This window comes from Narcine bancroftii, chromosome 8 (genome assembly GCF_036971445.1).
Source record: "Narcine bancroftii isolate sNarBan1 chromosome 8, sNarBan1.hap1, whole genome shotgun sequence".
NCBI classification, from domain to species: Eukaryota; Metazoa; Chordata; class Chondrichthyes; order Torpediniformes; family Narcinidae; genus Narcine; species Narcine bancroftii.
Genome location: NC_091476.1, coordinates 75,178,073 through 75,202,976, shown reverse-complemented (window position 1 = coordinate 75,202,976; position 24,904 = coordinate 75,178,073). Strand labels below are relative to the sequence as shown.

The 24,904-nt window shown below is 47.7% G+C and overlaps 2 protein-coding genes across 9 annotated transcripts in view; one reads left to right on the top strand and one right to left on the bottom strand.

Moving 5' to 3' along the window:
• The window catches only part of LOC138740903 (serine protease inhibitor Kazal-type 1-like), a 99,890-nt gene that overhangs the window by 5,033 nt on the left and 69,953 nt on the right, over positions 1–24,904 (top strand). The gene's annotated exons all lie outside the window — the stretch shown is intronic.
• Positions 9,301–24,904, bottom strand: part of LOC138740905 (serine protease inhibitor Kazal-type 1-like) — a 28,719-nt gene continuing 13,115 nt past the window's right edge. The window contains exons 2-5 of one of the 3 annotated variants that reach the window (XM_069894213.1): positions 12,364–12,419; positions 12,044–12,081; positions 11,645–11,757; positions 9,301–9,462 (exon numbers count right to left, since the gene is read on the bottom strand). In XM_069894213.1, the coding sequence (XP_069750314.1) occupies positions 9,363–9,462; positions 11,645–11,757; positions 12,044–12,081; positions 12,364–12,418 (306 nt within the window). In that variant the 5' untranslated portion in view covers position 12,419 and the 3' untranslated portion in view covers positions 9,301–9,362. Of the gene's footprint in view, positions 9,463–11,644; positions 11,758–12,043; positions 12,082–12,363; positions 17,986–24,904 lie in introns of those variants that run through there. The other 2 variants (XM_069894214.1, XM_069894211.1) reach the window with 2 other exon arrangements.

Sequence of the window (24,904 nt, the reverse complement as noted above, 5' to 3'; positions counted from 1 at the left end):
ACAGTTTATATAGGTCAATCTTATCACACAGAACAAAAGTTGTTTTCCCTGCTAGATCTTTTTGCATAAGGGTTATCACAAGTCATCTCCTGTTTTGCAGATTTCTGGGGTGTAGCATTCCCATGTTAATCCTCCAGGCCAGACTATCCTGTTGTTTAGATCTGAAATTAATTCATCCCCAGATATTTCTAATCACCATTCGGTCCCTGTCTGGCCAATTTCTGCTGTTCTCTTTAACACCTCCTCGTGCCTTAATCTTCCTCCTAGACTGGTTTTCCATTCCCTTTGATTCTTGCGGGCCATTCTTTGTTCTGATCTGGCCTGTGTCTCCTGTGCTACTTCCCACCTCCTTCAGTTGAGCATTCCTCCTAAATCGTTTTATGCATATCCTCTCCCTGTATCTTGGGAGCAGCCAATTTTGTTCAGCCAACTTTGCTCCATGCTGTGACAGCCACTTAGCCACATTCCTCTTTCCCTGACTCATGCAGTACAAATAAACTTATTGATTAATCATTTATTTCATAATGTTTTAACCCCTAGATTCCAACAGTCCCCCTTTTGGTCTCATGAAAATGAGACCAACCACCAGTTAACTTATTAGATAGAGAAATCCGGGTTACATGCCAGGGTTGGCATTTCTGATCCCTTGTAATCATTACACTCTTGAGAGGGCAGTAGGGTCAAATACATGCCTTGGGGTCTGGGGATGTCTCTCTGTGACAGCGCTCGTTGAATGAGGCACTGGAGGCAGGGAAGGATGCATGGGATCAGAATCAACGCCAAAACCGCAAATCCAGCAACTAGCACTATAGTATGTATCCATCCCCAGTCTCCAGAGAACAAATTTCCCAGCCATGCGCTGCCCAAGGGTCGCCAGGTCTGAACCGGGACGTGAGCTAATTTGCGAATACCTGAAGAAATCTCCTTTACTGCTTGCCCATTGTCATCGATTTTTAAACAACAATAGATTCTACCATCAACAGTCCCCGGAGTCCAATATGTTCTTTAAAGGGACCCGTTCAGAAAGTTCTTAGTCCGTAGTTGCTCACAGGTTCTCAGTCGCCGCCGTACGAATCTGTTCCAGTGTCCGTGCTGGTGGGTCCGTGGCTGCACACTGACTCCAATGATACCACGTCTCGCCTTTTCCCTGTAGTCGAACCGCGTGGGACGTCCTCTCCACCCCTCGGTAGGGTCCTGTCCACCTGGGCTCCGACCACTTTCTCTTGATGACCTTTAGCAGAATCCACTCCGCGACTGAAGGTATCGGTGTTTCCCCTTCTCTGTTGGGACTTGTGACCTGTTGTGAAAAATCTGACACCAGAGCCGTTAGTTTATCATAATACAGCTTGCATCCCATTGAACTTACCTCATTCTTCGTAGTCTGACTTCCGGCTCCCGGTCCCGGGAACTGGTGCCCCGTTCGTAGTTCATATGGAGTGAATCCTGTCACAGAACTTACCGAACTCCTTATTGACATTAATGCCAGAGGCAACGCATCCACCCAATTTAGTTTGGTCCGTGCCTGTACTTTCCCGATCTTACCTTTTATTGTTTGGTTCATCCTCTCCACTATTTTCTGCCATGTTAATGCCTTCATGGGTAAACGTAACATTTGGAGCATTCAGGATCTTTTCTAGTCTCGTCTGCCTTAACGAAGTCATTGTAAATGCTGTGGAGCTCACAAATGCTACAATACTATGTGTTGTTAATACTGTCAGGCCATGTCCCATTACTATGTGTGCCACCTTTTGTAGAATCTTTGCTACTCCTGCTGCATGTCTTGTACATGGTGGGTGTCTGTCTTCCGTTGGGTCTAGTGTGATACTCCCATACATGAGCACACATCTTCCACCCCCTTTTTTCTGAAAAAGAACACCATCAATTGTGTGTGCTTTTTCAGAAACATCCAAAAAGAAAGGTAGTTTATAATTTGGAATCGCCAAATCTGTAGCTGTTGTAAGAGCTTGCTTCAATAGAATAAAACTCATCTCAGCCTGTGCAGTCCAATCAAGTGTAGCTCCCAGATTCCTCATCCCCTGCTCATTCACCAAAGTTCGCAGTGGATGTGTCAACTCACCATACGATGGGATAAACTGCCTACTATAACCTGACAAACCCAAAAACAAAAGCATCTCCTTTACTGTCTTTGGTTTTGGATGATGTAGTATTGCATCTGCCAAATAGGGGTGTAATCTGACAGTTCGAAGGTCATGGAATCAACCTGCTGACAAAAACCCACATCTGCTGATCCCACTGACCACAGGTTCTCAGGGAGAGAGTCTAGCATAGGGGCCGAGTCGGGGTGATCCATCTTCTCTCTACCATGAAAGCGTTCAATCTGTCTATGCTCAAGGAGGACTTGATCATGTGTCGGAGACAAAATTCTGTATGCCTGACCAGATGAGGAGAACTGCACTGTCGGTATTTGGGTGTCAGACCAGTCCCTTAGGGACTTCAAGTTCCGACACATCGGTCCCAAATCTTTTGCCTGATGAGTAGTGCCAATTGCAAGGGTGACATGAGGGATGGCCTCACCTGCCATCTCATACCATTCCAGCTGTTCAGATGTCAGTGCCACCGTAGCGGCCACCCCCTCCTTTCCTATCACTATGTAGTCCGAATTAATTTCCCATTGCCTGCCCTCTACCTCTTCATAAAAGGCATGCTGATACATTTCATCCCCATCCCTATCGTAAAAGAGGGTCATATGGGGAGGGTCCGAGGGAGGGGTATACGGGTGTAACGTTTGGATCCACGGCTTCCATTGATTATAAAGCTTTAGCAGCCCTCCCTTCTGTGGGTCCTCAGGTTGCAGCAGCCCCCAGTAAATGTCAGCCCATTGTCCCTCAGACGCGGATCCTCCAGCTGCCGCCAACAACATCTGAGAACTGGAATGCAGTGTAGTTACTGAACAGTTCATAGAATATCCATTTGGAAAGGTAATCTCTATTCCGCTGGGTCCACAAAGGATCGATGCTCCGCACTTGACCAACAGGTCTCTGCCCAAGAGATTGGTAGGGCACCTGGCTGACAAAATGTATTGATGTGTAAAAGTCTGTCCTGCCACACAAGTGACTAGTGGTGTAGAGAACGGCAGATTTTCTGGTGTACCCGAGAACCCTATCAGCTGGACGCTAGAGGATGATGTTTTATCTTGAAATTCAGTGCCAGTGAGTGTTGAAAATCTGGCTCCCGTATCCACTAAAAAGGATACTTCCATGTCCATAACTTTAATCTGCAGGAAAGGGTCTGCCAACCTAGCCTGCTCGTGGGTGCTCGGGCTCCGTCACTGTGGGCAATATTGCTCCTCCTCTGTCAGCAAAGGGAATTGTCTCTTTGGAGCTAAAGCCGCATGGGGTGCCTGATGTACCGGGGGTGGCACTGATGATCTCTGGGACTGGACCCAATGCTCATTTTGTGATGGTCCATATCCCCTTCCCCCAGTGTCCCGAGGATCCCAAGCCAGGGGGCAGTCTCTCTTCCAGTGTCCTGGCTGACCGCATACAAAACATACGGCTGGCTGCATTCGTGGAGCACCCCGACCTCTCCCTCTTACTCGGAATCCCCCCATTGGACCTCCCATTCTGGCCACATAGGTGGGACCCGGTGCCCAATATGGGGCCGGGTGCCAACTCATATTCTTCCCTTGTGGTGGCTGCGTTGGCTGCTGAATCATCTGGTTCGCACCCTTTGAGGAAATCTTTTTTTCCTCATTCGCCTTTTGCCTAGCCTCTGCTAATTGAAGCTTAAGGAGTTGCACTTGTGCCGACTCCGTAGTTTGTTTGTCCTCCTTTTGCTTAGCCCTGTAACGTTTCAGGTGATGGGTCAAATATTTTCCCCATTGCTCACTCGAGCAGCCAGGAATATTAGGGTTACTCTCTAATGCCTCCCTAACTACGGCTGGCAGTCCGCTCGTTACTGCAGCCCTAAAGAGTGTAGTCTGCAAGGGATCTGTGGCTGGGTGTACTCCTGCTTTATCAGTCCAACTCTCCCTACACTGACTCAAAAAAGTCGAGATCTCCTCATCCTCCTTTATGGAAAAGGTCAGGGACTGCATGACACCGGGGGGAACGGGGAACTTATCTCTCATTGCCCCTCCTACTGCCGTAGCATGGTTGGCAAATGGCTCAGCATCGAGGCACCTAGTGATTCCTGCGATCATTTCTACCTGCTGAATCTCCCACAGCCCAAGCTGTTTCCCCAATAATGCTCTCCAATCCCCTATGGCTATCTTATGTCCCATCGTAAATTGGCAGAACTTTCCCATCCACGCTCCACCTCCCTCAGTCGGAGGTGGCATTTTGTCCAAAATACAATTCATGTCAGTGAATGAGAAGGGTTGATACCTTTCCCCAATTTGCGGACCCTCATAAATTAGCAGCATCTGTCTATATCTTTCTGGAAGCCGTACTTCCCCCCTTTCCCGCAACGCATATCCCAAAGGGAAGCGAGGGTTCTCCTGACCCTGTCTTCTGTGTGTGATCATGCTTCCCTCTCTGCTTCTCCTAAGTACAGTAACAGCCGGATTTTTTCAAACCCTCGTGGTACCTTCCCCTGACTCTGCAGCTCTTTCCAAATCTGTTCGTACCGTTCCCTAGCCTGTCCTTCCTCTCCCTTCGGTCATCCTCCCAGTAATTGATTCCTTGTATTTTCCCACTGTCTGTCTACAGATGGGGGAACTCCTCTGTCTTCCCCGAACTCTTGCCCTACATCCCTATTTACTCCTTCCATCTCCGTTCTGATCTTTAACCCTTTAGAGTTCGTGATTTTGACACCCTGCAATCTACTTCGTCCCTTCCCACGTTGTATAACCACTAGATGACCAGCAGCTCCCTGAAAACAGGTGTTCCCCTTCAGGGATGATCAGAGAGAGAGCCAGCTGGGGGATTATGTGTCTCGTGGTTGTGTGAAGTGTCTATTGTTTGTTTTGCGGTTAGTCTGTGTACACTGATGCCTCACTGTGTGACTGCCTATCCCCACTGTGTTTCCCTGATCCGTATTCTAAATACCTTGCCTCTATGCCCTCTCTACCCTGTAAAACAGTACAATCTGTAACCTCTGCTACCCCTTTTTCAGAAGTACTTAAAACATCGAGAGTAATACAGTGATATACACAGCAACAATACCAGTGTGCATGAAAAAACAGTTAAATGCCGAACACCTTATACAGATACTTATTACTATTATGGTACACGATTCTTAAACAAATACTTATTACACACTATAGAAACAAATAACTATAACACAATACACCTTATACAGATACTTATTATACACTACTATGGTACACGATTCTTAAACAAATACTTATTACACACTATAGAAACAAATAACTATAACACAATACACCTTATACAGATACTTATTATACACTACTATGGTACACGATTCTTAAACAAATACTTATTACACACTATAGAAACAAATAACTATAACACAATACACCTTATACAGATACTTATTATACACTACTATGGTACACGATTCTTAAACAAATACTTATTACACCCTATAGAAACAAATAACTATCACCCCATACACCTTATACTACTTGGCCAAGTGTCTAAATCTACCTCTCGAGATTGCTACAAGGGGCTCCAACCCCGTACTACTAGAGGGACCTCAACCTCCTTAGAGGGATTCCAACCGGACCTCAACCTCCTTAGAGGGATTCCAACCTTTTCCTAGAGGGACCTCAACCTCCGTAGAGGGATTCCAACCTCCTTTTCCTCGAGGGACCTCAACCTCCGTAGAGGGATTCCAACCGGACCTCAACCTCCTTAGAGGGATTCCAACCTTTTCCTAGAGGGACCTCAACCTCCGTAGAGGGATTCCAACCTCCTTTTCCTAGAGGGACCTCAACCTCCGTAGAGGGATTCCAACCTCCTTTTCTTCGAGGGACCTCAACCTCCGTAGAGGGATTCCAACCTCCTTTTCTTCGAGGGACCTCAACCTCCGTAGAGGGATTCCAACCTCCTTTTCCTAGAGGGACCTCAACCTCCGTAGAGGGATTCCAACCTCCTTTTGTTTTATTCTTGTCTTTAACTAGGTCTTTTGCAGAGTAGTGACAACACACAATTTTATCTTTGCCAATAGCAGAACTTCGTTTGAACAGGCGTCTGCTTACCTTCCTCTGTTGAATGGTCACTTGTTGTTATCATCACCCCACAATCGACCGGTGTTTCGTATCTTTTCTTCCGTCACTTCTCCATCTTCATCACGTCGGGGTCACCAAATTGTTGGACTCTGGCTTTAACTTACTCTTAATTTAGTCTATGTGTAGTCTGAGTCCAGCGCGTTCTTTGAATGAAGTGATAGGAGAAGGTATTCGGTTCAACAGTCAATTTATTACACAGCACAACACAGCACAGCACAAGAATAAAACTTAACAGAGCTCTGGGTCAGTCTGTTAGTTCATAGGTCACCTGCCAGTGAGCTACTCCCCGAGACTGACCCCTATTGTCCAGTTGGCACAGTTTATATAGGTCAATCTTATCACACAGAACAAAAGTTGTTTTCCCTGCTAGATCTTTTTGCATAAGGGTTATCACAAGTCATCTCCTGTTTTGCAGATTTCTGGGGTGTAGCATTCCCATGTTAATCCTCCAGGCCAGACTATCCTGTTGTTTAGATCTGAAATTAATTCATCCCCAGATATTTCTAATCACCATTCGGTCCCTGTCTGGCCAATTTCTGCTGTTCTCTTTAACACCTCCTCGTGCCTTAATCTTCCTCCTAGACTGGTTTTCCATTCCCTTTGATTCTTGCGGGCCATTCTTTGTTCTGATCTGGCCTGTGTCTCCTGTGCTACTTCCCACCTCCTTCAGTTGAGCATTCCTCCTAAATCGTTTTATGCATATCCTCTCCCTGTATCTTGGGAGCAGCCAATTTTGTTCAGCCAACTTTGCTCCATGCTGTGACAGCCACTTAGCCACATTCCTCTTTCCCTGACTCATGCAGTACAAATAAACTTATTGATTAATCATTTATTTCATAATGTTTTAACCCCTAGATTCCAACAAAATGTAGGCATATAGCACGGTAACAGGCCATTCTGGCCCATGGGCTCGTGCTGCCCAATTAACCAATAACCCCTGCTACGCTTCGAACAATGGGAGGAAACCAAAGCACCCCCCAGGGTAAACCCACGCAGACATGGGGAGAACGTGCAAACTCTTCACAGAGAGTGACGAATCAGAACCCTGGCCCCAACCGCTGTAACAGCGTTGCGCTAACTGCGCCGCCCGGTACCGAGGGCAACGCAAGGGCGGCAGCAGGTAGAAGCTCTCCACAGAGCTGGTTTCAATCCCCACCTCCGGCACTGCCCGTGTGGAGTTTACATGCTCTCCCTGTGTCCAGTCCGGGAGCTCCAGTTCCCCTCCCACTTCTCCAGAGACGAGCAGGTTGGGTGGGTTAATCAGCGACTGCACCTTGTACCCCAAGTGAGGGGAGAACAGGAGTATGATTGGCGCTGGTTTACCACGGTTCTAGAATGAGATCGATTCAACTTGAAGGGCACCATGAGAGGGGAATTCTAATGACACAGTGCGAGCAGGTCACACTAATCTCTCTCTCTCCTGCTTTCAGGAAATCCGGCCACGATATTAACATAAAAAATCATGGAAAATGTTGAACTGTGAGGCAGAAGCAGGAAAGTTCAGAATTTCACCATGTGTACTGTTGGGGAGTCAGGGATATTTGTAGAGTTTTGGAACTGAGCTAATAGACTGGAGATTGTTGTGTGGAATACGGCTCGTCTTTCACATGGGGCTCGTGGAGCGGGTTGAATCCCAGAGGGTCATCCTGCAGGAAGCTGGGGTGGCGGACCACAGGACCTCAGGCCTCGCCCATCCCCTCCACAGTGCATACTCACCAGGGTCAGCGTGGATCAGGTGATTGGAGAGAAGGGGAGCTAGGCTTGGGTAGTGAGGGGTTGAACTGTAGTACCGCCGCAGTCTTTCTCTATCCCTCATCCCTCCCTCCATTCTTCCAGCTCCCCCTTGATTCCCTTCCTCCAGCTCCCCCTCCCCCCCCCCTTCATAAGAACATTAGAAACAGGGCCAGGAGTTGGCCATTTGGGCCATCGAGCCTGCCCTGACAATTAGATCATGGCTGATCCGATGATGGGCTCATCTCCATCAACCTGCCTTTTCCCCATATCCCTTAACTCCCCAACGATGTAAAAATCAACCAACTTTGTCTTAAATCTATTTACTGAGGTCGCCTCCACTGCTTCAATGGGCAGCGAATTCCACAGATTCCTCCCCTCTGGGAGAAGCAGTTCCTCCTCATCTCCATCCTAAATCTACTCCCCTAGATCTTGAGGCCATGTTCCCTCGTTCTAGTCTCCCCCACCAATGGGAACAACTTACTGACTTCTGCCTTTCAGAATTTTATATGTTTCTGTAAGATCCCCTCTCATTCTTCTAAATCCCAGCGAGTCCAGTCCCAGCCCCACTATGGCCTTCTCCCCATAACCCGGCTAATCAAGAACCAGTCAATCTCTGCCTTTAATACACCCAATGACCCAGCCTCCACGACCCCCCGTGGCAATAAATTCCAAATATTCACCACCCTCCAGCTGAAGAAATTCCTCCATGTCTCTGTTCTGAGCCGATGCCCTTCAGTCCTGAGGTTATGCCCTCTTGTCCTGGACTCTCCCACCGTGGGAAACAACCTTTCTACATCGACTCTGTCCACGCCTTTCAACATTCAAAGTGTTTCAATTAGACCCCCACCCATTCCCCTAAATCCCAATGAATCCAGGCCAAGAGCCGTCAAACGCTCCACATACGATAACCCTTTCATTCCCGGAATCATCCTTGTGAACCTCCTCTGAACCCTCGCGAATGTTAGCCCATCCTTTCTTAAACGAGGAGCCCAAAACTGCTCACAATTCTCCACGTGAGGTCTCCATCAGTCTTCGGGAAGAATCTGGAATTCCTGGGGCAAACCCATGGTGGGGGGGGGGGGGGGAAATGTGCAAACTCCACACAGACATCGGCAGAAGTGGGGATCAATCTTGATGTAGGGGGCCCAGAGATTTGTGGCCGACTTCCCTCACCTCCCCTCCCCTTCATCCCGGATACAAGGATGGGTGGGGTAGTGAGTTGAGGAGGGCACGATTGGCCGAGTGAAGGGGTGAGAAGTGGCCATCAGAGGAAGGAACTGTCTTGGGCGGGAGGCCTGGGCCTTGGCCACCGTCAGGCTGCTGATCTTGCCGCTGAGTGAAGGGTTTCACGTACAGTTGTTAACCCGTTCCCGTGGACGATGCCCACACAGACAGCAGTGAGACAGGTATGGGTGGAAATCTGGGTTTATTTTTGCCCTGCTGTTGTTGGGAGACGATTGCTGCCGGCTCTTCACTCCAGGACTCTCATCCTCTTCGCCTTTAATTCTGCAGGGCCCTTCACCAATTCACACTCTCCATTGTGGAGAATTCTAACCTTAAAGCCAGTTCCCCTGAAACAGAAATGAAGGTATCAATTCACCAGCCCTTCCTGCTTCCAACCTCAGGGGGAGAGTTGCGAACAATTCTGGGCTCTTCATTTAAAAAACGATGGGCTGACGTTGGAGAGGGTTCAGAGGTTCACAAGGACAATTCCAGGAATTAAAAGGGTTATCGTATGAGGAGTGTTTGACAGGTCTTGGACTGGACTCATTGGGATTTAGGGGAATTGTTTTGGGGGGGGGGGGGGGGCTGTGATCTCATTGTGAATGTTGAAAGGCGTGGACTGAGTCGATGTGGAAAGGTTGTTCCCTCACAGTGGCAGAGTCCAGGACAAGAGGGCACAACCTCAGGATTGAAGGGTGTGCACTCAGAACAGAGGCGCGGAGGAATTTCTTCAGCCAGAGGGCAATGAATCTGTGGAATTTGTTGCCACAGGCAGTTGTGGAGGCCAGGTCATTGGGTGTATTAAAGGCAGAGATTGACAGGTTCTTGATTAGCCAGGGCATCAAACGTTATGGGGAGGAGGCTGGGCAGTGGGTCTGTGGGAAAATGGATCAGCTCATGATTGACTGGCAGGGGAAGACTGGATGGGCTGAATGGCCTATTTCTGCTCCTGTGTATTGTGGTGTTAGCTTGCTCTTTGCAACGATTGTAACGGAACCGAGTCATTTAGACTATCAGAACCTCCCTCCCCTCCCCACCCTCTCCTCGAACGTCAGCAATCTGGGTTCAAATCCCGCGCTATCTATAAGGAGCTGGTACATTCTCCCTGTTGGCGTGGGTTTCCCCTGGGTGGGGGTGGGGTCCCCGGTTTCCTCCCACCTTCCCAAGACATACGGGGGGGGGAGGGTTGTAGGCCAGCGCAGGCTCGAAGACTGGAAGGGACTGTTATCCTGCCTTATCTCTGAATGTTTAAAACATATATATCTGCGGTCACGTGGCTGTAGATTACAATGAAGGAAATACTCGACATGTCAGGCAGCATCCATGGGGAGCACGGCAGATGGGAGGGGGACTGTTTCCCCGGTGGGTCAGAGTAAGGAGTTGGCCACTCGAGGCAGAGTTTGGGAGGAAGGCCTTCCCTCAGAGGGCCTTTGGGATTCTCTCCCGTGGAGGGGCCCAAAGTCTCAGTCGGAACAGAGGGGGGGAGGGGTCAGATCAGGTTGGAACGAATTGGAGGGCACTGGTGCAAGGTCAGGGCATCAGTAACCTTCCGCCCAAATGCGCCAATTAAACCTACAAGCCCCCATATGGTTTTGGGCAGTTAGGTGAGACCGGGAGATCATGTCGTCGAGCACCTCAGCCCCACAATCGCGCGGATCCCCCAGTGGCCGCCTCTTTCAATTCCCCGCCCCCCATTCCCTGCACTCTCATAGTCATGGCCAGATTGAGATCACCCGTAAATTGGAGGGACAGCACCACACCTTGCATCCGGGGTCCCTTCCAACCGGACGGCGTCAACGAAGACTTCTCTCAATTCCGTTAAACGCCCCCCCCCCTTGCTTCTTCCCCCGGCTCTGCCTCTCCCCGTCTCCTTTCACACAGACGTGATAAATTCCCACCTCTCCCCGTATCCCATCCCATTTGTTGGTCTGGATTCCTCCCCAGGGCCTGGAGCCTCCCCCTGTGAACCAGGGTCTGAATTCAGAGATTTCCCGCTGCTGCCACATTCCTTGAGGAAGGGCTCAGGCCTGAAACGTTGGCAACGTATCCTTGCCTCCCATGGACGCTGCGAGACTGGCCAGGTTCCTCCAGCATTTCTCTGCATGTTTTTTACCATTATCGCCAGATCTGCTGATGTCCGTGATTCCCGTGGGTTAAGGGGAAAGGTTTCGGGGGAATTTCTTCATTCAGGTAGTGAAGTGGCGAATGTGGACTCAGTTTCAGCAGGCAAGAAGAACTTGGACAGGTTCACAGATGGGAGGAGTGCAGGTCAGCGGGACGAGGGAGGATGATGGTTCAGCAGACTAGAAGGGCCGAATGGCCTGTTTTCTGTGCTGTACTGCTCTCTATGATTGCTGGAGCACAGGGAGAACGTACAGACAACTCTGTGTTGCTGGTCTCGCTGACTGTCCCGGCCTGTACCTGTGAAATAACGGGCCAGGAATGAGGAACTGGGGTCCAGTCCTGTATGTGTCTCTGGGTTGTTGGCCCTGGCAGACGGTGGCGGGTTCACGCTTGCCGATGACCTACCAGTTATAGAGGCACAGGTTACAGAGGTTGGTAAAGGTGACTCCGTTGGTGCCACAGAGGGGTTGCAGAATACGTGGGCACGCGGAGTGAGAGGGGAGACCTTCACACCGGGGCTGCGGGGCACAAAGAGGAGGTCAGAGCTCAGGTCAGTGATACGGCCAGAACCGACGGTGAAACTCCCAACAGTTTAGCGCCAAGTGATCGGTTTCCCAGGTGGCTGTCCCAGCGCACAGCAGGTCGCTGTTTCCATTTAGAGGTTACGCTAGGGGGAAGAGTAGGTTTCCTGCGAAATGGGGGAGTTTAAATGGGACGGTGAAAACAGGGTCCCGGTGAAAAAAGAACAGGGGTCACAGGGAGGGGGTGACGGGGTCACGATGAGGGGGTTAGAGGAAGGTTTACCTCGGTGCCAGTTGATGCCCAGATAGTTACGGCAAGACCTGAAACAGAAACAGGCTCAAGGTGAGGGGGTAATGGGGGAACCAGGGTCACCCCCTCTCTCACCCTCCCTTACCCCTCCACACCTCCCCCCACCCCCTCAACGTACTCACCCTCACCCCCCCAGCCCCCTCACCCTCCTTCATAACCCCCCCCCCCCACCCGAATGGGCAGCTCCCTCCTCTCCTGGAACAGCCAGGCCCAATCTTCGACCTGGGGTTCTCCTCCTCACCCCAACTCCTCCCACTCCCTGCCCCATCTCCTCCCCTAGAAAGCCCACTGACCTGGGTGCGTTGGCAGCAGCAGAAGGATGAGACTAAACCCTGCCTGGATGCACATCCTGCAGCCCGGAGATGGTTAACATGGTGTCAGGGGAGTTGTTTGTATTGTCCCGGCCTCCAGCTCTCTTCTCGACCGGCCGTGTGAAGCTCCCTGCTCTGCCCATCCCCAGCCTCCAGCTCTCTTCTCGACCGGCTGTGTGAAGCCCCTTGCCCTGCCTTGAACAACCTTGGCCCTCAGTTCTCTTCCCGACTGGCTGGGTGAAGTCTCCTGCCCTTCCCAACCATGGCCCCCAGCTCTCTCCTTGACCAGCCGTGTGAAGCCCCCTGCCCTCCTCAACCCTGGGCCCCAGCTCGCTCCTTGCCCACCCAGGTGAAGCCCCCTGCCCTGCCCAATCCCTCACACCTGAGACATCAGGGCCTGGAGCCTCCCCCTGTGACCTGTGTCGACGTGTGGCCATGCTCCCCTTGTCTCACTCTCCCTCCGTCCCTCCTGACCCCACACACTGGGCACTGGGTTGGAACAGAGGTCGTGTCCATACAAAGGGAAATGTCCAGCGAGGCCAAGGGAATGGCACGATTTTCACCAAAATACTTACGGTGGGCAGGCTGGGGCAGGACCGCACACACACACACACACAGTCTCACACTCACTCACACACACATACAGTCACTTTCACACACACAGTATCACACTCACACAGTCACATTCACAGACTCAGTCTCTCACTCACAAACACATACAGTCAAAATCACACACAGTCTCACACTCACACACATACAGTTGCATTCACACAGTCTCACACACAGTCTCACACTCACAAACATTGTCTCACATTCAATACAGTTACTTTCACACAGTCTCACTCACTCATACACACATACAGTCACTTTCACACACACAGACTCACACTCACTTACACACAGACTCACACTCACACAAAACGTCACATTCACACACAGTCTCACACTCACTCACACATGCATACAGTCACATTCACACAGTCTCACACTCACACACAGACACATTCACAGAGTCTCTTGCGCACAAACAGTCACATTCACACCCACAGTCTCACACTCACAAACATACAGTCGCATTCACACACAGTCTCACAATCACTCACAAACACTGTCTCACATTCAATACAGTCACTTCCACACACATACACAGTCTCACACACATAGTCACATTCTCACATTCACTCACACGCAGTCTCACATTCACTGACACACATACAGTCACATTCACACACACAGTCTCACTCTCACACACACATAGTCTCACATCCACACACACACTCACACACACAATACAGTCACTGTCACACACAATACAGTCACTGTCACACACATACAGTCTCACACTCACACACAGTCTCTCACTCATGCACACATAGTCACATTCACACACCCAGTCACATTTAGACACACAGTCTCACACTCACTCACACACAGTCTCACACTCACTCACACACAGTCTCACACTCACTCACACACAGTCTCAATCACACACACAGTCTCACATTCACATTCAGTCACATTCACACACACAGTCTCACTCAGTTACACACATACTGTCACATTCACACAGTCTCTTGCACAGTCACACACTCACTCACATATACAGTCACATTCACACACACAGTATCACACTCACACACAGTCACATTCACAGACTCAGTCTCTCACTCACAAACACATACAGTCAAAATCACACACACAGTCTCACACTCACACACATACAGTTCCATTTACACACAGTCTCACTCACTCATACACACATACAGTCATTTTCACACACAGACTCACACTCACACAAAACATCACATTCACACACAGTCTAACACTCACTCACACACTTACACATGCATACAGTCACATTCACTCAGTCTCACACTCACATACACACATACAGTCACATTCACACACAGTCTCTTGCACACAGTCACACGCTCACTCACTCACACATATACAGTCACATTCGCATGCACACAGTCTCACACACATACAATCACATTCACACACATAGTCTCATACTCACTCATACAGTCACATACTCACACACAGTCTCACACCCACTCTCACACATATACAGTCACATTGTCACACACACAGTCTCACACTCACTCACACACATAGTCACATTCACACATAGTCTCACTCACACACTCAGTCACATTTTCACACACAGTCTCACACTCACTCACACACACTGTCTCACTCACTCACACAGTCTCACACTCACACACACATAGTCACATTCTCACACAGTCTCACTCATTCACACAGTCTCACACACAGTCTCACACTCACACACAGTTGCATTCACACACAGTCTCACACTCACAAACACTGTCTCACATTCAGTAGTCACTTTCATACAAACTGTCTCACATTCACTCATACACACATACAGTCACTTTCACACACACAGTCTCACACACACATACAGTCACTTTCACACGCACACACTCTCAAACAAAGACTCACACTCATTTACTCACACACACATATACAGTCACATTCACTCAGTCTCACACTCACATACACACATACAGTCACATTCACACACAGTCTCTTGCACACAGTCACATGCTCACTCACTCTCACACATATAGTCACATTTGCACACACACAGTCTCACTCACACACATACAGTCACATTCTCATACATAGTCTCATACTCACTCACACACTGATACAGTCACATTCTCACACAGTCTCACACTCAGTCTCACACCCACTCTCACACATATACAGTCACATTGTCACACACAGTCTCACAATCACTCACACACTCATACAGTCACATTTTCACACACACAGTCTCATACACACATACAGTCACATATACAGTCTCACACTCACTCACACACATACAGTCACATTCACACAGTCTCACACTCACTCACAGACAGTCTCACACTCATACCCACATACAGTCACATTCTCACACATAGTCTCACTCTCATTCACACAGTCTCACACGCACACATTCACACACACAGTCTCACACTCACACACAGTTGCATTCACACAGTCTCACACTCACAAACACTGTCTTACATTCAGTAGTCACTTTCATACACACTGTCTCACACTCACTCATACACACATACAGTCACTTTCACACACACAGTCTCACACACACATAGTCACTTTCACATGCACATACTCTCAATCACAGACTCACTTACTCACACACACAAATACAGTCACATTCACACACAGTCTCACGCTCACACACACACAGACTCATTCACACACAGAGTCTCACTCAGACATGCATACAGTCACATTCACACAGTCTCACACACACTCACTCACAAACACTGTCTCACATTCAATACAGTCACTTTCACACACAGTATCAAACTCAAACACAGTCTCACACACAGATACAGTCGCATTCTCACACAGTCTCACACTCACACACATACAGTCACATTCACACAGTCTCACTCTCACTCACACAGTCACACTTTCACACTCACAGTCTTACACTCACTCACAAACAGTCACAATGATACACAGTCTCACACTCACTCACAGTCACACACACACCATCTCATGCTCACTCACACACAGAGTCTCACACTCGCTCACACACAGTCTCACATTCACTCATGCACACATAGTCACATTCACACGCACACAGTCTCACACACAGTCACATTTACACACACACGGTCTCACACATACAGTCACATTCATGCAAACTGTCTCACACTCACTCACACAATCTCCACACTCACATACACATAGTCACATTCACACATGCAGTCTCACACAGTCTCAAATTCACTCACACACATGCAGTCACATTCACACACACACATTGTCACATTCACAAACACACCATCTCACATGCACTTACACTGTCTCACACTCACTCACACACAATACAGTCTCACACACATACAGTCTCACACTCACTCACACACAATTTCACATTTGCTCACACACATACAGTCTCACACTCACTCACACACAATTTCACATTTACTCACACAGTCACATTCACACACAGTCTCATGCTCACTCACACACATAGTCACATTCACACACATAGTCTCACACTCACACACTCATACACTCACATTCTCACACACAGTCTCACACTCACACAGTTTCACACACACTCACTAACACATGCATACTGTCACATTCACACACACAGTCTCACTCTCACACATATACAGTCACATTCACGCCAACTGTTTCACACTCACTCACACAATCTCCACACTCACACACACATACAGTCACATTCACACATGCAGTCTCACTCTCACAGTCTCACATTCACTCACACACATGCAGTCACATTCACACACAGTCTCACACACACATTGTCACATTCACACACACTGTTTCCACTCACTCACACACAATACAGTCAGTCACACTCATACAGTCTCACACTCACTCACAGTCTCATTCACACACAGTCTCACATTCACATACAGTCACATTCACAAACAGTCTCACTCACACACATACAGTCACATTCACACACAAACAGTCTCTCACACACAGTCACACACTCACACACATATAGAGTCACATTCACACACAGTCTCACACTCACACACATAGTCACATTCACATTTACACACACAGTCTCATACTCACTAACACACGCATACTCTTACATTCACACACACAGTCCCACACTCACACTGTCTCACACTCACTCTCACACATACAGTCACATTCGCACAGTGTCACACTCACTCACACACATACAGTCACACTCTCACACACAGTCTCACACTCACTCACAGTCACATTCTCACACACACTGTCTCACACTCACTAACACACACATAACGTCACATTCACACACATAGTTTCACACTCTCACACATATACAGTCACATTGTCACACACACTGTCTCACACTCACTCACACACACTGTCTCACTCACTCCCACACAGTTTCACACTTACTCACACACACAGTCACACTCAGACACACAAAGTCACATTCACACACACAGTCTCACTCTCATTCACACACAGTCTCACACACACAGTCACATTTACACACACGGGCTCACACTCACTCACACACAGTCTCACTCACACACAGAGTCACATTCACACACCTAGTCTCACTCACTCACACACTCATACAGTCACATTCTCACACACACAGTCTCACACCCACTCACACACACTGTCTCACACTCACTAACATACACATAATGTCACATTCACACACATAGTTTCACACTCACACACAGTCTCACACTCACACACACATATACAGTCACATTGTCACACACACAGTCTCACACTCACTCACACACACTGTCTCACTCACTCACACACAGTTTCACACTTACTCACACACACAGTCACACTCAGACACACAGAGTCACATTCACACACACAGTCTCACTCTCATTCACACACAGTCTCACACACACATACAGTCACATTTACACACACGGTCTCACACTCACTCACACACAGTCTCACTCACACACAGAGTCACATTCACACACCTAGTCTCACCCACTCACACACACTGTCTCACACTCACTAACACACCCATACTGTCACATTCACACACAGTTTCACAGTCTCACACTCACTCTCACACATATACAGTCACATTGTCACACACACTGTCTCACACTCACTCACACACACTGTCTCACTCATTCACACAGTTTCACACTTACTCACACACACAGTCACACTCAGACACAGAGTCACATTCACACACACAGTCTCACTCTCATTCACACACAGTCACATTCACTCACACACAGTCTCACACACACATAGTCACATTTACACACATGGGCTCACACTCACTCACACACAGTCTCACTCACACACAGAGTCACATTCACACACAGTTTCACACACACTGTCTCACACACGCATACTGTCACATTCATGCACAGTCACATTCATGCACACAGTCTCACACTCACTCACACAGTCTCACATTCACTCACACAGTCTCACATTCACTCACACAGTCTCACATTCACTCACACAGTCTCACATTCACTCACACAGTCTCACATTAACTCACACAGTCTCACACTCACATAGTCACATTCACACACAGTTTCACACTCACTCCCACACAGTCTCACACACACATACATTCACACAGTCTCACATTCACTCACACACAGTATCACACTCACTCACACAGACATGGCCACACACACGCACAGTCTCACATTCACTCACACAGAGTCACATTCACACACATTTTCAGTCACTCACACACATACAGACTCCCACACAGTCTCATTTACACACACAGTCTCACACTCACTCACACAAATAGTCACATTCACACACAGTCTCACACTCACTCACACAGTCTCACAGTCACACACATACAGTCACATTCACACTCACCATCTCACGCTCACTCACACATAGTCTCGCACTCACACAGTCTCACATTCACTCACACACTCATAGTCACATTCTATTACACACATTCTCACACACACATAGTCACATTCACACAAACTGCCTCATACTCACTCACACAATCTCCACGCTCACGCACAGTCACATTCACACACGCAGTCACACACTCACATACAGTCACATTCAGACACACACAGTCTCACACTCACGCACACATAGTCACATTCACATACACACAGTCGCACACACAGTCACATTTACACACACAGTCTCACACACTCACACACAGAGTCTCTCATTCACACACTCATACAGTCACATTCTCTCACACAGTCTTATACACATACAGTCACATTCACGCCAACTGTTTCACACTCACTCACACAATCTCCACACTCACACACACATACAGTCACATTCACACATGCAGTCTCACTCTCACAGTCTCACATTCACTCACATACATGCAGTCACATTCACACACAGTCTCACACACACATTGTCACATTCACACACACTGTTTCACACTCACTCACACACAATACAGTCAGTCACACTCATACATTCTCACACTCACTCACACAGTCTCATTCACACAGTCTCACACTCACATACAGTCACATTCACACACAGTCTCACTCACACACATACAGTCACATTCACACACAAACAGTCTCTCGCACACAGTCACACACATATAGAGTCACATTCACACACAGTCTCACACTCACACACATAGTCACATTCACATTTACACACACAGTCTCACACTCACTAACACATGCATACTCTTACGTTCGCACATACAGTCCCACACTCACACTGTCTCACACTCACTCTCACACATATACAGTCACATTCGCACAGTGTCACACTCACTCACACACATACAGTCACACTCACACACAGTCTCACACTCACTCACAGTCACATTCTCACACACTGTCTCACACTCACTAACACACACATAATGTCACATTCACACACATAGTTTCACACTCACACACAGTCTCACACTCACTCTCACACATATACAGTCACATTGTCACACACTGTCTCACTCACTCACACAGTTTCACACTTACTCACACACACAGTCACACTCAGACACACAGAGTCACATTCACACACACAGTCTCACTCTCATTCACACACAGTCACATTCACTCACACACAGTCTCACACACACATAGTCACATTTACACACACGGGCTCACAATCACTCACACACAGTCTCACTCACACACAGAGTCACATTCACACACCTAGTCTCACTCACTCACACACTCATACAGTCACATTCTCACACACACAGTCTCACACTCAGTCTCACACCCACTCAAACACACTGTCTCACACTCACTAACACACACATGTCACATTCACACACATAGTTTCACACTCACACACAGTCTCACACACACTCTCACACATATACAGTCACATTGTCACACACACTGTCTCACACTCACTCACACACACTGTCTCACTCACTCACACAGTTTCACACTTACTCACACACACAGTCACACTCAGACACAGAGTCACATTCACACACACAGTCTCACTCTCATTCACACACAGTCACATTCACTCACACACAGTCTCACACACACATAGTCACATTTACACACATGGGCTCAAACTCACTCACACACAGTCTCACTCACACACAGAGTCACATTCACACACAGCCTCACACACACTGTCTCACACACGCATACTGTCACATCAATGCACACAGACTCACACAGTCTCACATTCACTCACACAGTCTCACATTCACTCACACAGTCTCACATTCACTCACAGTCTCACACTCACATAGTCACATTCACACACAGTCTCACACTCACATAGTCACATTCACACACAGTTTCACACTCACTCCCACACAGTCTCACACACACTCACAGACAGTCACATTCATACACAGTCTCACATTCACTCACACAGAGTCACATTCACACACATACAGACTCACACACAGTTTCATTTACACACACAGTCTCACACTCACTCACACAAATAGTCAAATTTACACACAGTCTCACACTCACTCACACACACAGACTCATTCACACACAGTCTCACACTCACTCACACAGACTCATTCACACAGTCTCACACTCACTCACACATGCAGTCTCACACTTACACATAAAGTCACACACAGTCTCAAACTCACTCACACAAATAGTCACATTCACACACCGTCTCACACTCACATAGTCACATTCACACACAGTTTCACACTCACTCCCACACAGTCTCACACACACTCACAGACAGTCACATTCATACACAGTCTCACATTCACTCACACAGAGTCACATTCACACACATACAGACTCACACACAGTTTCATTTACACACACAGTCTCAAACTCACTCACACAAATAGTCACATTCACACACCGTCTCACACTCACTCACACTGTCTCACAGTCTCACATTCACTCACACACAGTCTCACACTCACTCACACAGACATGGCCACACACACGCACAGTCTCACACTCACTCAAACACTCATAATTCACATTTTAACACAGTCTCACACACACATACTGTCACATTCACAGACACAGTCTCACACTCACTCACAGACTCACACACGCATACAGTCACATTGACACACAGTCTCACACTCACTCACACAGTCTCACAGTCACACACAAACAGTCACATTCACACTCACCATCTCACGCTCACTCACACATAGTCTCGCACTCACACACAGTCTCACATTCACTCACACACTCATAGTCACATTCTATTACACACAGTCTCACACACACATAGTCACATTCACACAAACTGCCTCATACTCACTCACACAATCTCCATGCTCACGCACAGTCACATTCACACACGCAGTCACACACTCACATACAGTCACATTCAGACACACACAGTCTCACACTCACGCACACATAGTCACATTCACACACACACAGTCGCACACACAGTCACATTTACACACACAGTCTCACACACTCACACAGAGTCTCTCATTCACACACTCATACAGTCACATTCTCTCACACAGTCTTATACACATACAGTCACATTCACACCAACTGTTTCACACTCACACAATCTCCACACTCACACACACATACAGTCACATTCACACATGCAGTCTCACTCACACAGTCTCACATTCACTCACATACATGCAGTCACATTCACACACAGTCTCACACACACATTGTCACATTCACACACACCGTTTCACACTCACTCACACACAATACAGTCAGTCACACTCATACAGTCTCACACTCACTCACACAGTCTCATTCACACACAGTCTCACACTCATATACAGTCACATTCACACACAGTCTCACTCACACACATACAGTCACATTCACACACAAACAGTCTCTCGCACACAGTCACACACATATAGAGTCACATTCACACACAGTCACACTCACACACATAGTCACATTCACATTTACACACACAGTCTCACACTCACTAACACATGCATACTCTTACATTCGCACATACAGTCCCACACTCACACTGTCTCACACTCACTCTCACACATATAGTCACATTCGCACAGTGTCACACTCACTCACACACATACAGTCACACTCACACACAGTCTCACACTCACTCACAGTCACATTCTCACACACTGTCTCACACTCACTAACACACACATAATGTCACATTCACACACATAGTTTCACACTCACACACAGTCTCACACTCACTCTCACACATATACAGTCACATTGTCACACACACTGTCTCACACTCACTCACACACACTGTCTCACTCACTCAGTTTCACACTTACTCACACACACAGTCACACTCAGACACACAGAGTCACATTCACACACACAGTCTCACTCTCATTCACACACAGTCACATTCACTCACACACAGTCTCACTCACACACAGATCCACATTCACACACCTAGTCTCACTCACTCACACACTCATACAATCACATTCTCACACACACAGTCTCACACTCAGTCTCACACCCACTCACACACACCGTCTCACACTCACTAACACACACATGTCACATTCACACACATAGTTTCACACTCACACACAGTCTCACACTCACTCACACATATACAGTCACATTGTCACACACACTGTCTCACGCTCACTCAAACACACTGTCTCACTCACTCACACAAAGTTTCACACTTACTCACACACACAGTCACACTCAGACACACAGAGTCACATTCACACACACAGTCTCACTCTCATTCACACACAGTCACATTCACTCACACACAGTCTCACACACACAGTCACATTTACACACACGGGCTCACACTCACTCACACACAGTCTCACTCACACACAGAGTCACATTCATACACCAAGTCTCACTCACTCACACACTCATGCAGTCACATTCACATACACAGTCTCACACTCAGTCTCACACCCACTCACACCCACTGTCTCACACTCACTAACACACACACAATGTCACATTCACACACATAGTTTCACACTCACATGCAGTCTCACACTCACTCACACATATACAGTCACATTGTCTCACACTGACTCACACACAGTCTCACTCACTCACACACAGTTTCACACTTACTCACTCACACAGTCACACTCAGACACACAGAGTCACATTCACACACACAGTCTCACTCTAATTCACACACAGTCACATTCACTCACACACAGTCTCACACACACATACAGTCACATTTACACACACAGTCTCACACTCACACACACACAGTCTCACTCACACACAGAGTCACATTCACACACCTAGTCTCACCCACTCACACACACTGTCTCACTCTCTCACACAGTTTCACACTTACTCACACACAGTCACACTCAGACACAGAGTCACATTCACACACACAGTCTCACTCTCATTCACACACAGTCACATTCACTCACACACAGTCTCACACACACAGTCACATTTACACACATGGGCTCACACTCACTCACACACAGTCTCACTCACACACAGAGTCACATTCACACACAGTCTCACACACACTGTCTCACACACGCATACTGTCACATTCATGCACAGTCACATTCATGCACAGTCACATTCATGCACACAGTCTCACACTCACTCACACAGTCTCACATTCACTCACACAGTCTCACACTCACATAGTCACATTCACACACACAGTTTCACACTCACTCCCACACAGTCTCACACACACATACATTCACACAGTCTCACATTCACTCACACACAGAGTCACATTCACACACATTTTCAGTCACTCACACACATACAGACTCACACTCACACACAGTCTCATTTACACACACAGTCTCACACTCACTCACACAAATAGTCATATATACTCACACAGTCTCACACTCACTCACACACACAAACTCATTCACACAGTCTCACACTCACTCACACACTCATTCGCACACACAGTCTCACACTCACTCACACATGCAGTCTCACACTTACACATAAAGTCACACACATTCTCACACTCACTCACACAAATAGTCACATTCACACACCATCTCACACTCACTCACACTGTCTCACACAGTCTCACATTCACTCACACACAGTCTCACACTCACTCACACAGACATGGCCACACACACGCACAGTCTCACACTCACTCAAACACTCATAATTCACATTTTAACACAGTCTCACACACACATACTGTCACATTCAGACACAGTCTCACACTCACTCACACACAGACTCACACACGCATACAGTCACATTGACAGTCTCACACTCACTCACACAGTCTCACAGTCACACACATACAGTCACATTCACACTCACAATCTCATGCTCACTCACACACAGTCTCGCACTCACACACAGTCTCACATTCACTCACACACTCATAGTCACATTCTATTACACACAGTCTCACACACACATAGTCACATTCACACAAACTGCCTCATACTCACTCACACAATCTCCACGCTCACGCACAGTCACATTCACACACGCAGTCACACACTCACATACAGTCACATTCAGACACACACAGTCTCACACTCACGCACACATAGTCACATTCACATACACACAGTCGCACACACAGTCACATTTACACACACAGTCTCACACACTCACACACAGAGTCTCTC